Here is a 25,872-nt window from a genome sequence, read left to right as displayed (position 1 = left end):
AGGCCTGTTCCTCACTGAGGTGGTAATCTCAGATTGTTAGATGAGGGCAAGCATGATATAATAGTCCTCTATACAGTAAGAATCCTTCCACACGAGTACACGAAATAACAGTCCTGTGAGGGACAGTTTGAGCTTGTCGCCAAACCCTCCTCTCCCCACATTGGCATTGTCTTGTTTTTTAGCCCTCCGTGAGTCAGAAGACAACTTCATGAAGTAGAGGAAGCTCCTAGCTCCATATGTCCACCTCCCAGCTCATTGAGAGCTGCAAAAGGAAGATAGTGGCATGCTTGAAAGGGTAGGGCTTGAGTCAGGCATAGGTCTGCAACAAAAAATAAACCACTTAAGGCCAGTGAAGTTAAATATTTATTCAAGGAAACAGGCCACAGCTTCGGCCTAGTGGTCTCAGCAACTCTTCCTTGGAAGTCTTACCCCACTCTAAGGCTCCTCCTCTCCCGGGTTTTCCCCACGCAGTCTCAAACTGCATCTGCACACGGCTAATCTCTGTTCTGCTCTTTTTATTTATCTGGGTTCTTCAGCAGCGTCTTGACCCCTCTCCTCTCCAGCCTCTGCTTCAGCCTCAGAATCTGAACTGCACTCTGTCGCAGACTCTTCTTGCTCACCCTGTTGCCCCTCCAGCTTCCAACGCCTCCCACCGCCACTCACCTGGACCTGAGCTTTCTTCCCCCGGGGGTTCTCTAGGGGGTTCCCCGGCTGGTGCCTCCCACCAGTCTTCTGCATCCAAGCCAGTCTACAACAGCTCCTGATCTTCCTAGCTTATTGTGCTTACATCTTCCTAGCTTATTGTGCTTACATTCCCAGCCTTAGCTGGAGGTGCCGGGGATTGAACCTGTGACCCTTTCAATGCAAAGCAGGTATTCTAACCCTGAGGTGCAGATCCTCCCACTCTCCATGTACTACACCCCCTCTTGGTGTGGTTGAAATTATTTTTAAATGGAGCAGAGAAAATTGCAGGGAAAATAAAATAAAATTTATTTTCATAGATTTATAGCCCACTTGTCTTCCACCATGGAAACGAAGGAAGGTGGCAAAATTTTGCTTCCCAGGAAGTCTCCACAGGGTCGGAAGAAGGGGGGGTGCGGTTGGGGTGGGCCGCCCTGGGTGTCACCACTGAGGGGGGTGACAAAATGCCGGGCAGCACTCACCACGAGGCCTGCAGCGCGCCTGAGCCACACGTCTCTCCTGGGAGAGACACGGTGGCTTGGGCGTACGCAGGCTCCATGCTGCCCAAATGGTCCACCCGCTTCCTCCCCCCCCTCCCCAGTTGTAGGGTGGCTGAGTGGGAGGAGGCAGGCAGACTCTGGAGGCCCCGCAGTGCGCCCCGCCCCTATGGGAAGGTTGGCCCAGGCGCCCGAGTGGCTTCGTCTACTGCTGAGTCTCCAAGCACTGACCAAACCCTGACGTGCTCAACTTCAGCAAAGTTGTGGTCTCATGTTCTTTCAGAGCAGACCCAGCAGAACTAGAATCAACTGTGGTTATGAAATGGTCCGAGAGAGGCTCGCCTGTGTTCTTTTTTTCTTTTTTTTGGCATCAAATCCCTATTTGTCTCACAGAACTACACTATTCAGAATTCCCTGGGAAAAGGCATCAACTGTTAAACCTCTCAGTAGATTGTAGCTCTGTGGCGGGGAGTTCCCAAAGTTGTTTGTGGACAAGCCATAACTGTTCAAAGCGGCACCACTGTGCTTTAAATATAAAGCATAGATGGGGCCAAAGAGAGACAGCTAGAACTGGGTGAGCATGGCAGCAAAAGGATCGTTCTGTTTAAAATGTCAAGCATTTGTCTGGCATTTTTCTGCTGTATTTGTGATCGGAATACGTTGGACTTCTGTTTAAACAAGAACCCTTTTATATATTAGTCAGTCTGTATAGCAAATAATCCCCCCCCCCCTCACCTATTTGCACAAGCACATACAGACATATTCCACATGGAAGCTTTATAAGTGTGTCCATACAGATGTGTGCGTTGGAACTAATAAAATCTTGATAGAATATCAGGAAGGAAACCTGCCATTTATTGCAACAATTTTTACTTCTGTAGACCAGAGCTTTCCAAACTTTTAATCTTGGTGACACACTTTTTAGACATGCATCATTTCGTGGCACAGTAATTCAGTTTCCCTAGCAAACTGGAGGTTAAACCAACCCCTTTCCAGCCCTGGGAGGAACACGGAGAATGTTTGCACGACACACCTACACACTGCATGTCGTGACACACTTAGGAAAGCTCTGCTGTAGACTCTTGTCAGGGGAACAGCTTGTGTGTTCATAACAAGTTCAAGGTCCCAAAAGCTAACATAAAGCAAAGTCAGTTTAGATTCTAGAAATACTTTTTCTCAGAATATATAAGATTTATGAGTCAGTAACTTGGGTTGATTTCTGTTATTGGTCTCCCATGCCTCAGACATTTGAGTATTTACACACTAGGGGCCACGTCTTCAGAATTTTCATAATTACAAAAAATATAACAAAAGTTAAGTAGTCATAAACAGTGCATGAAAACATCTCAGTAAGTATATTGTTACGGGCTTGGGGGGCTGGTCTGGATGATATCTGTGGGCCCCAACCAAGGCTGTGATTGTAGTAGAGGAAACTGGTCAACCCAGTTTCTTTGTAAGATAATGACTTAGCACCCGCAAGAGAGGACCCTAGTGGCTTAGAGACAAATGGCTAATGCCGTGAGCCCTTCCATCCTATGCTCAGGATATAAAACCATACATCTTAAAGACACTGCAGCCTCCATTGACGTTCATTCTAAGAAAAGCAAACCCCTGGTAAGCGCTTGCGCTCATTGAGTCTCTTGCCACATTCGAGTATGTGCAGCAATATATTAAGATTAGACAACAACAAAGATCTAACAACAAAGATACAAAAATACCAATGAGAACAAAAATTGTCTCCAAAATTAAATATTGACTCCAACAAAATGTCCTAAATAATACCTCCACCCTGATAGTCTCTCTCTAGGGATCCTCCTGAGCAGTACATCTTCCACGACTCACACGTAAGAAGCTAACGCTGCAATCCTAAATGACTTACTCAGTGCAAAGCTAAAACTGTGGTCCTAAATAGACATAATGGAGAATAAGCCTGTTGGATGCAGTGGAGCTTTTTTCTGGGTCCATTTGGGCTGTAAATGTATAATGAGATGCTGTTATAGTGAACCAGCTTGAGAGTAGGGGAAAAGTTTTTGGTATTTGCATATTCTTCTGACTAGGATTGAATGGTCAGACCTGATGTTCAAGGCTTCTTTTTTTAAAGACACCAGAGGCTCAGATGATCTAAATGTTGAGCTTATTAGCATTTCAGTATCACAAATACATAAATTATGTTTGAAAATTTTAAATGGTAGAATGATAGAAGTGGTGGATGTCCTTGGAAATACATTTTCCTTATGTTGAACAATTATATTCTACAGCTTTATGTAAATGGTTCCATAAGGCAGCAGCATATTGCCTCTCAATGACCTAGAAGTTTTGAGCTGGATACTTTCTCATTTATATTTCCAATGCTTTGTGACTTTTTTATTATTATTTCAGCATATATTTAAGTAAGGCCCCCCCCCGCCCCCCCCCCCGCCGGATTTTTATGTGGTGTCCCTTTTGCAGCCCATGTGCTGAGCTAATTGTATACATAGAAACTGTGGCATTAAGCTAATAGACACTACTGAAATAATAACTAAATAAATCCCCACTGGAGAAGGTACACGAGCCCCTTCTCAGTGTTCTGCCTCCAGGGGAAATACAGGCCATAGCACAATGGTAGAACATCTGTTTTGCTTGCAGATGGCCCCAGGTTCAATCCACAGGATCTCCAGGTAGGGCTGGAAATTGTCACCCATCTCAAATCCTGAAGAGCCACTGCCAGTCAGTGTAGACATTACTGAGATAGATGGACCAACAGACTGACTCGGAATTAAGGCAGCTTCCTGTGTTCAGAGTGCTCAGCTACAAGCCTAGGAACCTACCAAAGATGTTGAAACTTTGCTTGTGATGTAGCGCTCTGGCAAGATGCAAGCTCCGCTGGAGGTGCATTATTGTTGTGATGGCTGTGAGATATTTATCATCTTCCTCCCAAAGGTGGATGGATCCCAAGGCAGCAAATAACAATTAAGAATATATAAAGAATGATTTATTTGTTTATTCAAAATTAAAAACAGTACAGGCAGACTCAGTTGACTTCAGATTCTGGTGGATCAACATCTAACCTTCTCCAGAAGCTCTAAACTGGAATCTCTCCTTGGTTCTGCAGAGCCTGACTGCTCTACCTTGGAACTTGCTACCAACCTATGTTGCTGCGTGATATCCGGTGGAGCCCAGGGCCACACCTACACTATATGTTTAAACTATAAATGTATGGTTTAACCATGAATTTTAAACTGGAACTACTCTCAAGGTAAATCAGACTGAGGCCCCATCTGCACTATAAATTTAAAGCAGTATCATATCACTTAATATACTAATGGCTCCCAAAATACTCCTGTGAACTGTAATTTGTTAAGGGTGCTGAGAGTTGTATAGAGACCCCATATTACTTTAAAGGAATGGTTTAACAATCAATCCCTCTTCCCAAGGAAGTCTGGAAATTGCAGCTCTGTAAAGGGAAAGGGAGGGGTTCTTCTATCAATTCTCAGCACCCTTTGCAAACAACAATTCCCCATATCTTTTGGGGAAAGCCATGACTGACATCATAGTGCTTTAAACTTTTGGTGCAGATGTGACCCAGGTCTGTCTTAGTGGAAAGGGCTTGTAGCCTGGCCAGAATACGGCGAGTCGCTGACTTCTTTGAAGTTCTGGACCTGAAAGAGGAAGGAACAAAATTCCGGCTATTGTGATCAAGAGATAGAAGCTGGATCACCGTCTCTAGTGGAGTTGCTTCCCAAATCCCCTCTTGTTTCAGCTCAGTCTCAATTACTCTTAAGCACGTATTTTATCCATTATGCATTTTGTAATAATCTCCCTGCCAGCTATCACTCCTCAAGTCAGTCTCACTGGACGTTGGCTAGGCTCTGTCTACCTAAATTACCTCCAGCTGTGCTCTGCTCCATTTGGCCCCTAGCCTCCCAGAAGCCCAGCAAAAGGAAGCAGGAAGAGCCTGTTTGCCAACCCATCCATCCAAACACGGCTTGTTTCCCAATCTAAGCTCTTGTATAGACTGTGCCTGGGTTCTGCTGTGCAAAGCCCTCTGTGTCCACTCAAACCTTCGGAGCTGCCCGTGACACTTCTTGATCCAAGTCCAGGATTCCAGATCTTCTTAGTATAGCTCTTTTCCAGATGTCCGTGTATGTTTGTGTGTACACACATGCTGGGTTTTTTTTTTTATTCACAGCTACTAGCATTTGATGAATGACTATTCATTTGCATCAAGGAAACACATCAGTAAATTGAAGGATAGTTTTTCTTCTTTGGTTCCGTAACATTATGAGACGTCGCATCCTGCATTTGGAAAATTTAATATGTATATTAAATTTACAGTTGCTTTGAAGATCCCAGCTGTTTGATATTAGCCTTTAATAGATGGTATCTTTATGTGTAGATGACAGCAACATTAAAGCTGTCGGTTCTCATCGCTTCCCTGTGTGATGTTGGGGGGAAAACACTGTGTAAACCTAGTCTAGCTTGCTCTCTGAGTCTCATACTAACACATCATCTTCCGCCTTGCTCAATTCAACCTCAGTTTATCAGTGGCTTGTGTTGTATTTGATTAACACTTGCTTCCCAGTAACCAGACTTTTAAACATGGGTGGGCTCAGGCTGTTCAGAAACATGTGGAAGGCCACGGGTTCCCCATCCCTGATTTAAATACTAGCCTGGTATCCATAGGTGAAAAGAAAATCCATTTGGGCAAGTGAGTGGATTGACTGGGGAGAGATGGAATGTTTTGTTCCACCTCAATGCCTAGCACAAGAGACAAGTGGCCTGCCAGAGGAGGGGAGTCCCCTCCTCTGCCCCCAGCTTAGAAAAATGGTGGGATGTTGCAGGAGGGATAAAGCTTTCCTTCCTTCCTTCTCCTGTCGGTCCCCAGTAGGGATGTAAGAAGGCATCATTTTCCACTCCAACCTCTATGCATCGCTGCTTCCGTTCTGCTACAGTTCATCTTCCCTTGAAAACACAAGTCATCTTGCACAAGTCATCTTGCAGTCCACTGAGGTGAAATCATGGAACTTATGGGATTTGCATAATTACGTTGTCATTACGTTACTCCACCTCATCCGTTTCAGAGAAAAGGAAACACAATGCAAATGGGGTGTCTGCAGTAAACGTAACCAACTGCATATTTGTGGACTGAAAGGAAGAACAACGGCAGATACCGATCGTATTTGCTGGATTGATTTCTGAACGTGGGACACATAAATGAAGTGAATACAGTGGTACCTCAGGTTAAGTACTTAATTCGTTCCAGAGGTCCGTTCTTAACCTGAAACTGTTCTTAACTTGAAGCACCACTTTAGCTAATGGGGCCTCCTGCTGCTGCTGCACCGCCGGAGCACGATTTCTGTTCTCATCCTGAAGCAAAGTTCTTAACCTGAGGTACTATTTCTGGGTTAGCGGAGTCTGTAATCTGAAGCGTATGTAACCCGAGGTACCACTGTACAAGCAGTTTCCGTTCCTATTTCCCTAGCCCCCAGTGTAAGGATAGAGCTTGTAAATTGCGGACTCTCCCTTAATGTTAAGGACTTGGCAGTTTGAGAACTTGTCCTGGATTCACGTGATCCAAACAATTCCTTCGGCCTCAGTTTTCAGTTATAGCAGAGGGTTTTAGAGGCTACTCCAAAGCTTATTTTTATAAAGCTACTCTTCATTCTTGGTGCCTGTTGTTGGACCCAGAAACATTAACACCCAGCAACCAAGTAAAGATTTATACAGCATAGTAACTTTGGACTTATTTACAAGACCACACTCTTCTGCACAGCCTCCAATCCCTGAGGCGGTATTTGATACCTAGAGCCTTTTCCTATCCCTTTTGTGTTGTGTCTTTTAGATTGTAAGCCTGAGGGCAAAGACTGTCTTGTTGTTGTTTTATTGATCGTAAAGGCATACTGGGAGCCTTTTTAGCTGGAAACACATGGGATAAAGAGGCTTTTTAAAAGTGGTTTCCTGTGGGAAAGTTGGATTGTCTTGTATCATCTATCACAGAAGATCCCAATTCTTTTTGGTCCTAATTTTTCACCCACCTGGGAATTTCCTTAACAAAATGTTTGATGGGTGCATCTTGTGCCTCTGGACTTCCCTAAGCTGCTTAAATGCTTTGTGTTTCATAATATGTTCGACAGATCCGTAGCTACAGGGGTGGGAGTGGGAGCTAGCCAGTTTTTTTTTTTGCTCCAGGTGAAGCCTCCAGGGGGGCACCATTGAGGCTCCCACTGTGTGTGTGTGTGTACACAAATGTGCATGGGAGATGCCAAACTAGGTCTTTGACCAGGATGAAATAAAGCCTTGTTATGGGTTTGAAGCAGTGTAAGACCTATTTGCAGACACATTTCAGCCTGAGGCCCACATTCACTCAGGGGCAACCTTCTAGACTAGCAGTGGGCATGGCCAGAGGTAAAAGTGAGTGGAACAATGGATGTGAATCTCTTTTTTTGCACAATAGGCTACATTCCATCCCCTCAAGTCCATAGATTTCTACACACCTGCCCAAATACCTCCCAGTTTCCCATGCAGTAAAAGCACTCGAGAAGGTGCAGAGCAGGGAGAGATTTTATTATTTATTATATATATATATATATATATATTCTATACTGCCCTTCATCCTAGGATCACAGGGCAGTTTACAATATAAAAACACAAAAAATGCATAACATAGTAACATACATGATCCTAGTTTTTGACTCATGCTCCTAGGTAGTTTGTTTTATTTATCTGTAAGTGAGCATGGTGTTGAGCTGTTACACCAATCACTTATTTTATGCTCTTGTTCAGGAAGTGCATTATTTAAAGAATTGGAATTCAAATTCATGGTTTAAATGTCTCTTTCCCTTTGGAGGTTTAAAAAGTGGTTTCAGTCACCTTGCTATAACTTCATCTGGCCATGCATTGCATTCTATGGGAATTAAGCAATGTTTACATTGACTTCACACTCAGACAGTGTACTAGGGCTTTAGCTCCATGACCACCTTTTTTGCAAATTTAACTGTCAGCTGCATGATCCATCAATTTAGAAAGATTAGTCTCACGTTTCGTGATACCTATGTCCAATGCATACTACAGTGACTGGGTAGTCAGCCCTCTTAACTGGTGAGATCAGAAGGCACACACATCTACAGACCTTACTTAGAATTGCAGGATTTGCCTTTTCATTGGATTTAAAACAAAACAAACGTCCACGCAAGCATGCGCACACCAGAGTCCTCTTTCAATCATAAAATCTTCAAACCGTAACGTTGCTTTTTCGTGCCACATATCCTTATTGAGAGGAAAAAAGATTGCACCCTTAATTCAAAGGGAATGTTGCCCTGTGAGCCAGAACTCAATGAAATGTAAGGGGGAGAAATTGTGGAAAAGGGCAAGCAAAGAAAATCAAATTGCAGTGTGTGAAGCGATTTAAGGAGGGACCTGGGGAATACATAATCTCCAAACTGCCAAGTTAGAGCACGTATAAAATATACAAACAAGGCTGATATTTTTCCCAGTTGATCTCATTATGAGGTATGCTTGGGATAGATAAATTCTGTTAGAATGCATTAGGGCTGGATTTTCAAGGAAACAAGTCAGATGCAATATGATTCCATCTTGTTTTGATACATAGGTCCTTTTTTTTTTTTTTGTAAGAGTCAAAGAAATGCATTTATAAAGCCAAATGGTTTTGTTTGCTTCAAGCTTTAAAAATGAAGGCAGCTCACTGACTTTTACCACATTCTGGCAAGAACAGGCATTTATAATTTTGGCACCTTCTGTACATCAGCTGAGCATAGTCTGCCACTTAAAGCTCGCCTGCTCAAAATCTTCTGACTCAACTGTGGATGCAATTCTAATGGTTTCACCTGCACAATAGGCTTTCACCTAATTTCCTAGATATTTTAAAGTAGACTGGGCACTCATAATGAGAAGGGGTGTGTATTTAAATCTCCTAATGTTAGAAAAGCATGGGGGCTGCCAGGGCCATCTTACCCATAGGCACTAGGGGTGCGGGGCACCCGGGCGCCGGGCTCTCAGAGGCACTAGGCCAAGAGTCGGGGGCCCAAGAGTTGAGTCTGGGGAAGAGCCCACCCTTCGGTCGGAGTGCCATGGCGGGCTCTTCTGCTGTGGGCGGCTCTGCACCATGAGTTCAGGGGTGACCGAGCCAGCGAGACGCTGAGGCACCTGGCCAGCTCCGCCCTCCTGCGTGCCTGGGACTGGGCAACCTGGGGCAGATCCTTGCACCCCACATATGCTTAAGATAGCCCTGGGGGCTGCATTACCCCACAAAAAGGAAAAGTAGACGGGAATAATTTCATAATACTGGAATATGGGGTCATTCAATGGAGCTAAAGGGTGAGAGGTTTGGAGGAAGCAAAAGTAAGTGTTTCTTTACACAGTGCGTAGTTCAGCTATCGAATTTGCTACCACAATCTGCGTTGGTGGTCCCCAGCTCAGATGGCTTTAAAAGGAGGGTAAGGCTATTAATTAAGCAGCATTTTCATGCGCTCTGGCTTCCATCACAGTGTTCCGTTGCTCCGGAAGCGGTTTAGTCCTGCCTTGCCACTTGACCCAGAAAGTTGTCTGTGGACAAATACCAGCTCCCTCAGCTTAAAGCAAGATGAGCGCTGCACCTCATAGTTGCCTTTGACTGGACTTAACCATCCAGGGGTCTTTTACCCAGTGGTTTTTACCCCCCCTAAAAAAATGTTTAGGGGTACTCTCACCGTTTGGTAGTTTAAACCGGGGAAAATAAATACAGCAAATGGACAAAAGTACAAAGATTCACAAAATGTTTAGGGGTATGCGTACCTCTGCGTCCCCCCAGAAAAAGCACTGCTTTTAACTTTTACAAGTCACAGTGGCTATGTTACCCCCAATATCAGAGGCAGTATGCCTCTAAATACCAGTTGCCTGTCAGGATATCTTGCTGGTTGGTCGCTATGGGAGCTGATCAGGAACATTGGAAGCTGCTTATATGGAGTCAGACTGCTGCTCCACCTAGCTCAGTATTGTCTAGACCAGGCATGGGGAACCTTTGGCCCATCAGATATTGTCAGACTCCCATCAGCCTCAGACACCATGGCTAGTGGTCAAGGTTGATGGGAGTTGTAGTCAGGGGCAGCCTGTTCCGTTTCACCACCTGAGGCAAAACAGGAATTGCTGCCTCCTGCCCCCCGCCACCACACCCGCCCTTTTCTGCCGCCATGTTCCTGCTCTCGCTAAACTCAATGGGAGCCAGAATGCTCCTCTAAGTATTACTACTTGGCTTCTCCCCTAGGTGGTAGGAAGCCTGATCAGCAACATGGCTCACAGGAATGCCCCAGTTCTCACCCAACTTGGTGTGCGCTGGGGCTCTTCTCCAAGCATTGCCACTCAGCTTCTCCCCCGGGGGCAGGGAAGACGGGCGGCAACACCATGTGCTGGAACGCCACCTCCTCACCAGCAGTGGAAGTAGTTGGCCAGGTGGAGCACCGCCTCTTGCACTTCTGCTACCTGAGGCGGCTGCTTCACCTCACCTTATGGGTGGACTGGTTCTGGCTGTAATACAGCAATACCTGGAGGGCCACAGGTTCTTCTTCCCTGGTTTGAACTCACCGGCAGTAGCTCTCCGTCAGGGAGGGGCCTCTCCCAGCCCTACCTGGAGAGGCCAGGGACTGAGTGTGGGGCCTTCTGAGTGCAAAGCAAATGCTGTACTGTTCCTTGTATTCTACCTGGCATAGATAAGATTCAGCAGGGCTCTTCCTATATTTAGTCCAGGGGTCAGCAACCTAAGGCCCATGGGTCACAAGCAGCCCGTGGGGGTCATTTAACCGGCCCACGAGCTGCCCCCAAACCAAGCCGCCCATTTGGCGAGTCCCCGCGCAGTGTCTGCGCAGACACTGGAAATCACTGGCATGCACGCTCACGCGTGCACGTGATCTAGCCCACAGAGGGATCTCCGCTGGAGTGAACCAGCCCAGGCAAGGTAAACCTTGCTGACCCCTGGTTTAGTCCCATTTGTGACTCTTGAGAAATGTTATGACTGTATACACGAGTCAGCCCCTGCTAGCATGAGCAGTGATCTGAGATGTCAGGAGCTGTCAACTTCCAAACTGGATTACTGCATTGTGCTCTGGGTGGGGCTGCCCTTGGAAAAGACTCAGACACTTAATTGGTCCAAAGTGCAGCAGCCAGATTACTGGCTGGAGTTCCATTTCGATCTCATGAAACAGCTACTCTAGTTTCCATTTGTTCCTGGGCCCAATTCAGGATGCTTGCAGTAGTGTTCAAAGCCCCAAAACTCAGGCCCCAGATACCTGAGAGAGCACCTCCTTCCCTACTGAGCCAGATTGGCAGAGTTCCTCTTGGTAGTCTCTTCTACCTTCAGAAGCTTGTGGAGGAGGGGCCCCAAGAGAGGGCCTTCTCTGCAGCAGCCCCCAAGTTGTGGAAATCACTCCCTACAGAGGTACCTCTAGCACCTTCATTATGCAGCTTCTAGGTGAACATGCACCTCTTTGCCTTGGTTTCTGGCTTGAGGTGTATTTTTTTCAGACCCAGCTTATTTCTGTAACTATTTTTATTTTTTATTTTTTTTATTTTAAATACTGTGTTGTGTTGTGTAATGTTGAGTTTTAATGCTGCAACCCACCCTGGGATCTTAGGGTGAAGTGCAGGTAATAAATTAAATGATAATTAGTATGATGATAATAATCCAACAACGTTTGCCCCTACAACAATAGTTGGGAGAAAAATGCATCGCCTGGAAGAATCCGGTACACATTTTGTACTTGTCTCCTTTGTAAACTTTGCGGCACAGAGATTCTGCATATGCATTATCTCATGGGGGCAGGCACACAGTTTCTCTCACCTGCTTTTTCTCTCTCTCTCCTTTCTGCTGCAAAACAAAAAGGAATCTTCCTGAAGTTTTAATTGTGATACTTTTTTAAAAAAATGTATGCTAAGAATCAAACTTTATAAAGTGCTTAAAAAAACAAGCAAAAACAGATGGATGTGGCTTTAAGAGAGAGATGGAGGGGGGTCAGGGAGGGAGAAATTGGGGTGGGGGAAGAAATCCCACAGCCTGTTGTAGCAGCTGTAGCTTCAGATCGTGTAGAAAATGAAGGCAGATGATTCAATTTGGCCTGTGCCCCAAGTACATTTCCAAATGCTTCTGTGTGTGCGCAAGATAATGAACAAATATATTGAGATGGCACAAGATCAGTTTGAGTTTGCCGCTGTGCAAGCTGCAGAGCTCCCAGTAGGAGTGAACTAGCTTTGGTAGGTTAATGGGGGTGAGGGTCGCTGAGCCCAGCACCTTTCAGAACAACTTAAGAAAAGAATTTGTCTCCTTTTGCCCCAGGGCTCCCAGTAGCACTCGAAAGGGAGCTTTTGATAAATTGAAGTGTATTTATTAATAATGAGCAAAGGGGGTGGGGGGTGGGGGAATGCTTGCAATTTGAAAATAGATGCAACCCTAAATAAAAATAATCTTTCTGATGACCTGGGACCTGAGAGGAGACTCTTGCTTTAACTGGAGAGTCGAGCTGTTTGGATCAGGTGGTGGTAGAGGCAGAGATACTCATACGGAGTGCTAAGGAAGGGGGACTGGGTTTTGGGGGTGAAAACACTTTTCCATTTCCTGTCCTTTCCTGTCCTTCCCAATCCACTCCAAATAAATAAATAAAATAAAATAAAATAAAATAAATTACTGTTCAGGGAAGAACAAAGAGCCATGGCAGAAAAGGCAAAGGAAAGCTAGACTATAACGAGCAGAAGTTATGGCTGGAATGAGTTATGATGTTTAATCACGGGACATGATATCCAGTGGCATGTGGCTCATGATTCTTGGCTGGCACGGTAGCTTGGGATTACTCACAAGCACCTGGAGCCTGTGAGCAGGTTGGAACGGTTCAAGCTTTGCTGGTTTCTCCCTCTGGTTCACATAGGATTTCCTGAATCAGAGATAATAGCGGATGATATTCATTTTATTAACCAGGAAAAATTCAGTCTAGCTACATCTGCTTATATTCACCTGCACGTGAATTATTGGGCAATCTTTGGCCCTGCAGTTGTTGGTCTCCAGTTTCCATCAGCCTCCAATGATCAGCCGTGATGGGAGTTGTGCTCCAGCAACATCTGGGGACATGGGTTCCCATCCCTGTAAAAAAGCATTATTTGCTAAACATGGTGCCCTCCAAATATCTTAGACTGCAACTCACATCAGTAGTTGTAGTCTAAAACATTTGGAGGGCACTAGGTTCACAAAGGCTGCATTAAAGCTTTATTTCTCTGGTTGTTTTCTATTGGCTTTGTATGGCGCTTTTGTCCACTGTTTGTTGCATGCATCTTCTTCAGTTTATAAATCTCAATTCACTTTCCACCACCGTCTCAAATTTTGCCTGTGGACAAAATTGAACCTCTATAGTGGTTTTATACAAATATGATATTAGTCCTTTTGGCATTATATTTTCTTCCACTATCCCCCCCCCCCTTTCTATCCTAGGTCTTTGTTTAAAATGACCTTAATTGTTTTTGAACATTTCCCAATTGAATTTGCATCTCATTAATAAAGGGGTTGTCCATCTTTGTGAAAACGTTTCAGGTAGTACAATGGGTTTTCCTTCCACATATTTATATTATAGGCTCTATATTTATTCTTGAAAACCAGGAGGAACTGAAATGGAATAGCAGGTGAGGGGCCTTGGACCAGAACCTATGCCCATTTGGTTCAAATCTTGAAAGACACCATGTTGGTGTTAAGAACATAACTGCCCTCCTGGATCCATCATACTCTTGCATCCTATTCTCACTGTGGTCAACCCAGTGCCTGTGCGCAGGTCCTTCTTTTGGACTTTCCATAACAACAGTCCTTGTGATTTCCAGCAACTGGCACTCGAGAGACATACTGCCTCTGATGGTGGAGGCAGAACACAGAGTTAGTAGACACTGATGGCCTCATTCTCCATGAATTTGTTTAATACTTTATTGAAGCCTTCCAAGTTGGTAAAAAGGTAAAGGGACCCCTCACCATTAGGTCCAGTCATGACCGACTCTGGGGTTGCGGCGCTCATCTCGCTTTATTGGCCGAGGGAGCCGGCGTACAGCTTCCAGGTCATGTGGCCAGCATGACTAAGCTGCTTCTGGCGAACCAGAGCAGCACGTGGAAATGCCGTTTACCTTCCTGCCGGAGTGGTACCTTTTTATCTACTTGCACTTCGACATGCTTTTGAACTGCTAGGTTGGCAGGAGCAGGGACCGAGCAACGGGAGCTCACCCCGTCACAGGGATTCGAACGCCAACCTACTGATCGGCAAGTTCTAGGCTCTGTGGTTTAACCCACAGTTGGTAGCCATCACTAAATATTGTGGCAGTGGATGTTAAGAAATGTTATGTAAAAACATTAGGAGGGAGCTGAACCTGGGAGAATCGGCATGCAAAACAGGTTCTGCCTTGGAGCCACTGGCGGAGGAGGATGGGGGCAGGGGGAGTGCATCGCGCCCAGCAGCGCGATCACGGTGGGGTGCCATCGCGGCTGCCGCCCACCCCCCCCTGCACTGGGTGCCACGCCATCGCAGGCGGTGTGCCACACCTCCAGGATGTGCGCTACGCCCCTGCGGGCGCCGTGCCACACCCCCAGGATGCACGCCACGCCCCCCCAGGACATGCACCAGCCACACCCACGCCTGCTCTCTGCCCCCCGGTGTTGGAGCATGAAGCTCTGCCACTGCATGGAGCTACAGCCCTTTCCCTAATAAGAAGCTGCCTTCTGGTGAGTCAGACAAGTGGTCCATCCAGCTAGGTATTTTCTACACTGACAGGCAGTAGCTCTCCAGGGTTTCAGGCAGAGTTCTCTCGCAGCCCTACTTGGATATGTCAGAGATTGGACCTGGGACCTTCTCCAAATGACAGGGAGATCTGTCAAATTTCAAGCAAGCAAGGATCAGCTTTGAAGAAACAAACTTCATTTACAACACCCAGCTGTGCCAAGGGGTACCCCCCGAAACCAGCACATCCCATTTAGCAGAACAAGTTGTCCTCCTAGTTCAGTCCTGCGTGTGTCTCATTAAGATAATTACCAATGAATTAAAGCAGGTTGGCTCAGTGCACTGGCGGCGGGGGTGTGGGCTCCCCTGCTGGCAGGCAGCAGGTGTAAATGAACAAGATCTGTCGAAAAGGCTGATGACCCTCTTAATTCACGGCAGCAAACAGGGGACATAGGTACTGAAGCAAGTTTTCATAATTGATATTTACTCTGAAAGGTTAATGGCAGCAGTGATGCTTCTAATTTGCTTGCCCACGCAAGACCTTGTTAGGTCAGATTCTCTCCATTTACTTCTGTGTGCGAATTGGAAGTGCACAGTTGTTTTTCGTATGAAAACTTTGGAAAGAGGAGAGACAGCAAAGAGATGACTGCCCTGCCCCAAAGCACCTTCTCATGTCATCCGATTGAAATAAAACCATAAAAGCAGCTGATGAGTTAATGAAGATGGAGGAGAATTTCATCAGGTCCACATTTTTAAAGTCAACTGACCTATAATTTCCCATTCCCAAACATAGAGTTAAATCATAATGCAGTTATCGATTGGATGGAGCACCTCTTCAGATTTTTGTGACGATGGGGTTGCTTGTTTTTTAATGTATGCTTCACAAGGAGAATATATATATATGAATATTTTAGGGAGGGTGCGTAGAAAAAATATCCAGAAATATGTATGGAGGGGCATGGGAAATAGAAAATGCTTCTTTTGGAGGAAAGTGCATACAGAATTGTGTATACAGTACTGGGGGAAATGTATGTTTTAAATGTACATTTTGTATGACTTATGATTGAATGCATGCAAAACTGACACGGAACAGGGCAATCAATCCATCGTGTTAGTTAGTTAGTTAGTTAGTTAGTTACAGTGGTACCTCGGGTTACATACGGTTCAGGTTACAGACTCCGCTAACCCAGAAATGGTGCTTCAGGTTAAGAACTTTGCTTCAGGATAAGAACAGAAATCATGCTCCAGCAGCGTGGCAGCAGCAGGAGGCCCCATTAGCTAAAGTGGTGCTTCGGGTTAAGACCAGTTTCAGGTTAAGAATGGACCTCCGGAACGAATTAAGTACTTAACCCGAGGTACCACTTTAGTTAGTTAGTTAGTTAGTTAGTTAGTGTGTGAGTGTGTGTGTGCATGTGCATGCATGCGTGTGTAAAGATGTATATAGATATATAGATATGTAAGTGGAGGGAGGGAGGGAAGGAGGGGGAAAGAGAGAGAGAGAGAGACAGAGAGAGAGACAGAGAGAGAGACAGAGAGAGAGAGAGAGAGAGAGAGATTAATTAGAGAGATTAACCAAGACAGAGAACAAGTCCACATGTGATATGGAGGTTTCTCAGTTGCAAATGACTTTGCACTTAGCCATGCTTACTAACTTAGCTTTGAAGTGGTTCCATCTTTGCAGAGGAGCTGGTGTGTGGGCGTGTGCATGCGTGGAGCTTGCAGTTTGTGCTCTGGAATCCCATTAATACCTTCAAAGTGTGTAGGCTCTGCACATGGGATGGGCAGGGCTGAGGTCACAAGCTGAACACATGACCTGCATGCATACATTTTGAATCTGTGTCTTGAAGCTTGCTTTCTTATATGTCATATAACGCAGCGTTACTTATACTGCCTGACAGCAGTTCTCTAGGATTTGAGACAGGGTTGCCTGAGATGGAACCTGGGACCTTCTGCATACAAAGCATATGCTCTACCCCAGTTTTCCTATTTCAGTTCACACCATGGTGATGAACTTAGTAGGTAGCCTTAGGCAAGCCACTGTATTTCAAGCACAGTTCAGTGATGGGGTCCCAGCTTTGCATACAGAAAAACCCAGGTTTGACCCCCAGCTTCTCCAGGTAGGTCTGGGAAAGACTCCCTGCCTGAGACCTTAGAGAGCTGCTGCCAGTTAGTGTAGACAGAACTGAGCCCAGTGGGACTAATGATCTAATTTGGTATAAGGCATCTTCCTTTTAATATTCTAACTCCCACCCCAGCATTTCAGTGCTGGAAATAGCTGTCACTTTTGTAGTGTTGCTGTTGATCTTCCAGGGATTACTATGTGAGCCCTTCCACATAAATGAAGATTGAGCTTCTCTTTCAGTACCCTGCACTCACTTATTCTGCAACAGCCTGTCCTTCTACTGATTTAAAAGTTGGCAGTGTGTCTGCATCTGCATGTGTCTCTGTGTGTTCCTTCAGTTAAAAATAGGCCAGGAATAGCATAATTGCCCTACAACCTGTTATCAGCAGTTGAGTACGTGCCTCCCCAGTGTGCAAAGTGTCAGGCTGTGTATGACATGCTATCTTAATGTTCACGCGCATGCAGGCGCATTAGAGCCAAAAATGCATCCACACCCACCGATCCACCCCACTCTCAAATATTTAAATACTGGTGGGGGTGGAACTGAGTTCTGGAGGATGGCAACTCTAGCAACTCACACTAAGAAGGAGTCTCCAAAAGGCAAAGACAGGGTTAAATTAGGGACAGCGATACACCAGGGACTAGAAAATTGGAGAAAGTGCTTAGCTCTGTGGTAGAGGATGCTGTTTGCCTGCAAAGGTCCTGGGTTCATTCTCTGGCCTCTCCCATTGCAAGGATCTTAGTTAGCAGGGCATGCAAGAGACTGGCTGCTTGAAATCCACTGCCAGACAAATAGTCTGATTTGGTATAAGGCCGCAGCATCCTGTGTGATAAACAGGGTTTGAATATATGAAAAATGAGGTACTGCTGTTTTAAGTATTGTCTAATCTCAAAGGAGATGTTAGGGTGGTTAGGCTAGCATCACAATCCGTGGGCTAGGAGACCTGATAAAGCAGCAGAGAGCAGTTGGCTTTGTTAAATGAGTCTCCTCCACAAACTTACATGCAGTTGCAAAGCTCTGTAATGCCGTGGTCATCAACATGATGCCTGTGAGCGCAAGTGTTCCCACCAGTGCCTCCTATGACTCCCACAAAAGGTCTCAGCACATACCCCTCAGAAATCCAGTGTTTGCTAGTGCTCCTGTTGAGGTCCTTGTCTCACTGTGGAGCCAGGAGATGTGTAGGGCCATCAGTATGACTGCGCCTGAGTATCGTCACTGATGCTGTGCTGTACGCAAACCTCCATGGTACTCCAGAGACCTGTGCATGATGAAGAAGGAAGGTCGATGGCAGGAGCACAGTTGGTGCGAATTCCAGTCTGAGTTTGACCCAGCACATTCTTGTACCTATTGATGGTGGTGTGGCAAGCTTACTTTTCTGCTACCATTGCATCCTCTAGTAGCCATCCAGCAATATTATTCTGTATGGCGAGTGAGCTTTCTTTATCTAGCCAGCAGAGCAATGCTATTCCATCCTTGAAGACATATTGTAGTAATTCTGCCCACACAGATCATTGGGTCTGGCTGTACTGTATCAGTTTCCATTGTTATGGTGTGAGGATGTGAATACATTTCTTAGAGGGGTTCACACTTGACCCCTTGGTCCTGCCCATCTTGACTTACTAGATTTAGACAAAGGAACTTGACTGAGCGGGTCATTCCAGGTGTGTGTTGGCTACGGTGTTATCTTCCTGGAAGGAGGCAGAGATGTGTCCCTCATTTAGGGTCCCTCCTTGGGCGCAGAAGTCCTAAACTACTTTCTCCCAGTGGGAAAGTGGTTATCTAGACCTGTTTCAATCTGGCTTCAGGCCTGGTCTTGGCACCAAAAGTGTCTTGGTCACCCTGGTTTATCACTTTCATCAGGTGAAAGATGGAGGAGTGATCCCTGCTCATTCTCCCTCACCTCTCTGTAGATTTTGATACTGCTGCCCATGGTATGCTCGTGGAGGGAGTCTGTGAGGTGGGGACGAAGGATACACAACTGTTTTATGGTGGTTCAGCTTCTAATGGTTGCTTCTCCAGAATAGCAATAGGGGATATTACTTGGAGCCATGGGAACTACCCTGTAGCATTCCACAGGAATGCCATTTAACACATGCCATTTAACACCAATATGAAGCTGTCGTGAGATATCTTCAGGAGATTTGGAGTGAGGTGTCACCAATGTGCAAATAGTGTGCAACTCTCTCTGTAACATCGGAATTAGGAGAGGTGGTTCAGGTGCTAGATGGGTGCCTGGAAGTGATGATGGGCTGGATTTGGCCAAAAAATTCAAACTGAATCTAGACAAGATGGAGGTGTTATATGATCTGAGTTATCTTGTCCAGTAATTGAGGAGACAGCTTGCTCTAGATAGAGGACTGTGCCTCCTTGGAAGCAGCAGGTGCCTAGATTGGGGTTACTCCTGGATCCTGTACTGCTACTGAAGGCTTGGAGAGCATCTGTGTCCAAGACTGCCTGTTTCCAGCTCTCGCTAGTTTGCCAGCTGTTGATGCTTTTTGGATTAAGATGACTTGGCCACTGGACTCCATCCTCGCATAACCTCCAGATTAGATTATTGCAGTGGACTATGCTTTGGAAACTGGTTCAGCTAAAGTATCTCTGAAAGATGGCCATCCTACCTCTGTTTTGAAACCTCCAGTGAAGCTGTGATTCGTGCACTGCAGGGGGTTTGAATAGATGACCCTTGCCATCCCTTCCAACTCTACAGTTCTGTGATTCTGTTAAGAACCCCAAACACAAATATAAATGCAAAAGACCAAACATATTTTGACCAAAAAATCTTGTTCAGTTTTCATTAATGTATGAATGTCAAATAGCATATGTGCGTACATATTCATACACCAATGACAACTGAAAAAAAAATCTGTTTAGTCTTTTACACTTAAGTTTTATTTATGAATACATTTGTGTTACAAACCTACATTATTTTACCAGTATCGTTTTATTTTTCTGATCCCAATTTATTTGTTGTCATTGTGTATATTGGGAGACACTTCTTTCATTTACTCTCCAAAGGGCCTTACAGCATATTAAAAATGAACGTAAGAAAATTACAATACCCTACTGACACAATCCTACAAAAGCACATGCAAGTCATTAAAAATATACAGAATATAATATGTTTGCCCAGAGAGATATTTGGCCACAGGTCCCTTTCAGACAATCAACTGCCCCCATTTTTCTTCTACGATGGTTTAGAACAAGGATTAGAAAATCTGTGGCCTCAAGGGCAATATGTGTCCCGTGGCCTAATTTCATGCGGCCCTAGGCCTAACTGGGTGCAGGTGATAAGGCGAAGAGAAGTGTGGGGCAGCCAGGAAGAGGGAAAATGTGCTCTTTAGGCTTCTGGCACTGGTCCTGCCCTTCCCCCCCTTTTTTTTTTTTAGTTCCAGTTCCTCCCACCATTGGCTCCAGCCACAGCCACTGCTGGCTTTCAGCCCCCAAGAAATTACCCCAAAGAGCATGGGTAGGCAAACTAAGGCCTGGGGGCTGGATCTGGCCCAATCACCTTCTAAATCCAGCTCACAGATGGTTTGGGAATCAGTGTGTTTTTACATGAGTAGAATGTGTCCTTTTATTTAAAATGCATCTCTGGGTTATTTGTGGGGCCTGCCTGGTGTTTTTACATGAGTAGAATGTGTGCCTTTATTTAAAATGCATCTCTGGGTTATTTGTGGGGCATAGGAATTTGTTCATTTATTTTTTTCCAAAATATAGTCCGGCCCTCCACAAGGTCTGAGGGACAGTGGACTGGCTCCCTGCTTAAAAAGTTTGCTGACCCCTGACACAGAGCATGTAAGCCATTGAGAGAGTAAAGGTTACCCTGCCACTGCTTTAAGAACACGGCGGGGCTGTGCATTGCGCCCCAGATGAGCTTCAGCGCTGACTGGTGGTGGATGAACTGAGAGGGATTTACTAAAATACCTGTTTCAATGGGATGATGTTTTTTGATCACTGCAGATGAAAGTCCCCATGAAGCGAAGTGGCAGGAACAGCGAGGAGGACAGCATTCGGGAGGCCACCAGCTCCCAGCTCAGCAGCTCCAGGGACTGCCTCAGCGATGTGAGTACCACTGAGAAACGGGCGGCGCTGTGTTGTGGCAATTTCATAAATCTCGCTGAACAAACGTTGGCATCCAGAGGTCACTGTGTAATAACTTTCTCTCCCCCCCGCCCCCCATGTCATGATTGAGTGTTATGGCATAAGTGGCTGAGCTCCCTTGCAAACACTATAATCATAGCGCAAATAGTATGATAAGTGAAAGATCAGAGGCAGGGAAAACAAAACGGAATTGTGCTTCCTGGGAGCAAAAGATGGCTCAAGATGATTACTTTGTGGGGGGAAGTTGGGGGGGGGCTGGGGTGCACATGAAATTGTTTGTGTGGTTTTTTGTACTTAAAAAAACAACCAACTGTTGTTCCAATTATTCTGGGCTGCATGGGTGAGCTCACCTCTTTTGATGATTCCTCCTGCTCTGAATTGGGGGCTAGGGTAGATTGTGATTAGTGGGGCAGGGTTAGGGGGTGATTGGAAACGCTGCTTTTGAATGAAATGTTATGATAAACTCAATGCAAAACGACGTCTAAGTGTATAAACACACAAATGGGCTCTTTATTTTATTTTTACTTTTTTTTAAATCACCAAGAAATCAATGGAAGTGCTGGGATAATTTTATGTGAAGGCTTTTTTGTGTTAGCAATTAGCATTTTGCCTTCATTAAAACATGATTTTTTGCTAATTAGGACCTTCCCCCGTTAGGAGAGATTTAAATGACGAACAATAATCAAACACTGGCACGAGTCATGTCTGAAATATTAAATTTAACATTTCAATGGTGAGCCACGGTTACATCCCAGAGAGAGTGGGGTTTTCATGTTCCGTTCTATTAATGTGAAATATGCTTCATAACTAAAACCTGTCACAGGAAAAAGCAGCTCACACCAGCCAAATTCAATTGGACAGTTAATTTAGCTTTAAAATTGAAAACACTACCTCTGCTTCAGGATGCAAGAAAGGAAGGGGGAGGAAGCCTTTGATAAGCATAATGTATTTGCTATTAAGGCTTTCAGAGCTCATTCTCCTGAAGGAGGAGAAGAGGAAGGGAGAGAGGAGGGGGCAAAATGGCTCCCACAAATGTGTTTAAAAGCTGAAAGTATTTATTAAAAATGTCAGCAGAAAAGTGCTTTTGGCAGATTAAAGCGGGATTCAGCTTGACAGCTCTGACAGCAAAATGTGATGGTGTTGGTGTTGTAGGGTGTGCGTGTGGAATTCACTCTACATGTTTTGAGCAGGAATGGGGTGCTATAAACATCCTGTGTAGTGTGGGAAGAAATAAGAGGGGTGGGGTGGGGGAATCCCATCCCTGTACCTCTGATCTGATTCCAGGGAAAATAAAACATGTGAATCGGAAAGGAAAGTGAGCAGGGGGAAGGGGGAGGTGGATTTGGCATCTTTGTGGTAAATGATTTTGTTTATCCAGCATTGGTTTGGGTTTGGGTAGTTGTTGATGCAGTTGTGTCCCCCCCCCCCTTAAAACAACAATTGTTTCCTCTTCACCCACACTATGCATGCAGCAGCTACTGAATGGCTTCTCTCCCTCCCTCTTCCTCTGTCTCTCTCACCCACACCAAAAGGTGTATTTATTCCAACACCCTGTTTACTCTAGGAGGCCCACAGACAATAGCCCTATTCTGTTCCTCAGCAGTTGGTACTTGGGCATGTGCGAGATACAAATTTTAGAGGAAGTGTGGAGACCATGCCACAAGGAACGAAGTGAACAAAGAGCCAGGGTGGTGTAGTGGCTGGAGTGTCAGACTAGGACCTGGGAGACCAGGGGTTTAAATCCCCACTTGGCCACAAAGCTCATGGGGTGACCTTGGGCCAGTCATAGTCTCTCAGCCTAACCTACCTCACAGGGTTGTTTTGGGGATTAAATGAGGAGGGGGAGAACCATGCAGGGGAGAACCCTGAGCTCCTTAGAGGAGAAAGGTGGGATAGAAATGCAATAAATAAATGAATCAACTATTGCATGCATTTGGAGTGAAAAAGCCCACCAGAAAGCTGTGTCTTCAACTACCTCAGGGCCTGGTCTCTAGAGGTCCTGGGCTTGGTAGGGCTCCAGACTCTGGTGAACTGGACTGGATTCCCCTTAATGTTCCAGCATGCTGCCTCTGATCTTGGATGTGCAGATGTGAATAATAATAATAATATTATTTATACCCCAGCCACTCTGGGCAGCTTCCAACAAAAGATTAAAAATACAGTTATTAAAAACTTCCCTAAACAGGGCTTACTTCAGATAGTTGTTTATTTCTTTGACATCTGATGGGAGGGTGTGCTTAATCCTATGTTAAAGCTACCTAAATGCACTCCCCCTCTCCACAAGTTGTTCTGTATGCACATACATGTGTACACACACACACACACAGAGAGAGAGAGAGAGAGAGAGAGAGAGAGAGCGCTAGCAGATTTGCAAAGCTAAGCAGGGTTCAGTATGGTTCCAAATTGGACCGTGTGCTGAGATTACTGCATTGCAGGGCTTTGGACTGGGTGACCCTTGGGGTCCCTTCCAACCCCACAATTCTATGATTCTATGAGGTAGGGTGAAGCAGCCGCCTCAGGTGGTGGAAGCGCAGGAGGCAGGGCCCCCCTGCCCCCCTGCTTCCGCCGCCACTGGAGCATGCCCCTCTCAACAATTTCAGTGAGAGGGGGCATTCCAGTGGCAGCAGAAGTGGTGAATCATGGCAACACAGCAGTTTGGCTGTCCCTCTGTCTATTCATATACATATGCTTGTGAGCAGGTGTGCCATCTGCTGGAGGACCGAGGGCCCCCCATAATTTTCAAGGAGGGGGCTGAACCCCCTCAAAATTCCCTGGTGGCTGTGCATGCATGTTGCAGGACATGCTCGCATCACACACATAATTTCCGTGCTAACACACTGGCACTGTACTGAACAACATCCATAGAAAAGGCAGATTTTCGCTGTCTGTTTCTCTCTATGTGTCTCTTTCTCTCTAACAAACACACACACACACACTCCTGGGAATACCAATTTTACATTTTTAAGTAGCCTAGTCACCTTTAGTGTGCTCACCCTTCAAGGATTTTTTTTTTAAATGTTGGCTTTTTTCTTGATTCAGGCCACAGACGCCTATTGATTTATCTTGTTTTATGTTACAGGATTTACATACCACTTAATCACCAAAACATTGACGTGGCTCACGTAAAACAATATAAAACACACATTAAAAAGTACAGTATCAAGAAAAACCAGATGTTCAAAACAAGTTGGCCTAGAATACATTGGTGCCTCGCAAGACGAAAAGAATCCGTTCCGCGAGTCTTTTCGTCTTGCGGTTTTTTCGTCTTGCGAAGCAAGCCCATTAGCGGATTAGCGCTATTAGCGCTATTGGCAGTTTAAGGGCTATTAACGGCTGTTAAAGGCTTAAGGGATTAGCGGTTTAGCTGCTAAAAGGCTATTAGCAGCTTAGCGCTTCAGAAAAAGGGGTTGGGGATCGGGGGAAAAACTCAAAAATTTTCATCATTTTCGTCTTGCGAAGCAAGCCCATAGGGAAATTCGTCTTGCGAAGCGCCTCTGAAAACAGAAAACCCTTTCGTCTTGCGGGTTTTCCGTCTTGCGAGGCATTCGTCTTGCGGGGCACCACTGTAGGTAGAACTTGCCCTAAAATGTCCATTTCCGATCTCTTTCCTCCTTTTCAATAATTGGGTCCCCATTAATTTATTTTAGCACCATCTCTTAGGAAAAGCTCTGCTGGATCAGGCAAGAGGCCCATCTAGTCCTGAGTCCTTTTCTCACAGTGGTCAACTAGCTGCTTCTGCAAGGCCTAAAGTAGGACCCGAGTGTAACAGTACTTTCCCTACTTGTGATCCCAAGGATCTGTGGCTAGGGACCATGGACAGTTTTCTCCCCATGAATCTGTCTAATCCTTTTTTGGAACCATCTAGTTTGGTGGCCATCACTCTATCTTGTCGTAGTGAGTTCCATGTGCACTGTATGAATAAGTCCTTTCTTTTGTTTGCCCAGAAAGGAATGTGCCCCCCGCCCCCCAGACTGGAAGAGGTGCCTTGCTCCTCAGTTAAAGAGTCTTGGGTAGTGGGGCTGAGAATGGTGTCTGCCTTAGACCTTGGACAGTTGTTGCTAGTCAGAGTCGACCAAAGATGGGGAACTGTTGAGCTGCAACTTCTACCACCTCTGACCATTGTCCATCAGAGCATAAGAAGAGTCTGGTGGATCAAGCCAAAGGCTCATCCTGTTCTCACAGTGACCAACCAGATTCTTAAAGGAAGCTTGCAAGCAAGTTCTGAGTTCAACAGCACTCTGTTTCCAGCAACTGCTATTCAGAAGCCAGAGCCGTAAATACGGGGAGAGGGGCACTAGCCAGGTTTTTTGCCCCAGGTGAAGCCTCCAGCAGCATTGCTGCCTCCAACAGGAGAGGTAGAACAGGATGAGCCTTTGGTCTGATTTAGCACTGCTCTTTCTTTTGCCCTTGTGTTCTTGTCAGCAACTTGCCACACCTATGCAAAAATCCCTTTTTAGTCCCTATGACACGTGGCTAAAATATTACCCAATGTAACTATTGGTAGAACCACCAGCTACTTTTACGAAAACGTAAAACAACAACAAAAAATCCTCTTCCTCACAGTTAGGCACATGGTATTAAGAGAGAATTAAAAGACAGAATATTCCTGTGCTTTATTTTGATTGAAATTAAATAGAGGGCGGTTTGGGGTGGTCCCGGGAGGGAAAGAGGGTGTTCTGTTTTGCCTCCCACCCCTCCCTCCCTCCCTGCTCCTTGTTCCATAATTGTCCTAATCTTTCCTGATGTCCTGAACAGTGTAAAAAATCC

General features: G+C 45.4%; 1 protein-coding gene across 19 annotated transcripts in view; it reads left to right on the top strand.

The window, feature by feature from the left end:
- FBRSL1 (fibrosin like 1) overlaps window positions 1–25,872 on the top strand; it is a 767,640-nt gene that overhangs the window by 330,016 nt on the left and 411,752 nt on the right. For all 19 annotated transcript variants that reach the window (XM_083418137.1, XM_083418142.1, XM_083418135.1 and 16 more), the window contains one exon: window positions 20,965–21,066. In XM_083418137.1, coding sequence (XP_083274263.1) covers window positions 20,965–21,066 — 102 coding nt within the window. The remainder of the gene's footprint in view (window positions 1–20,964; window positions 21,067–25,872) is intronic.

This window comes from Podarcis tiliguerta (assembly GCF_965153285.1).
Source record: "Podarcis tiliguerta genome assembly, chromosome: 16".
NCBI classification, from domain to species: Eukaryota; Metazoa; Chordata; class Lepidosauria; order Squamata; family Lacertidae; genus Podarcis; species Podarcis tiliguerta.
This window is presented reverse-complemented; position numbering and strand designations above follow the sequence as displayed.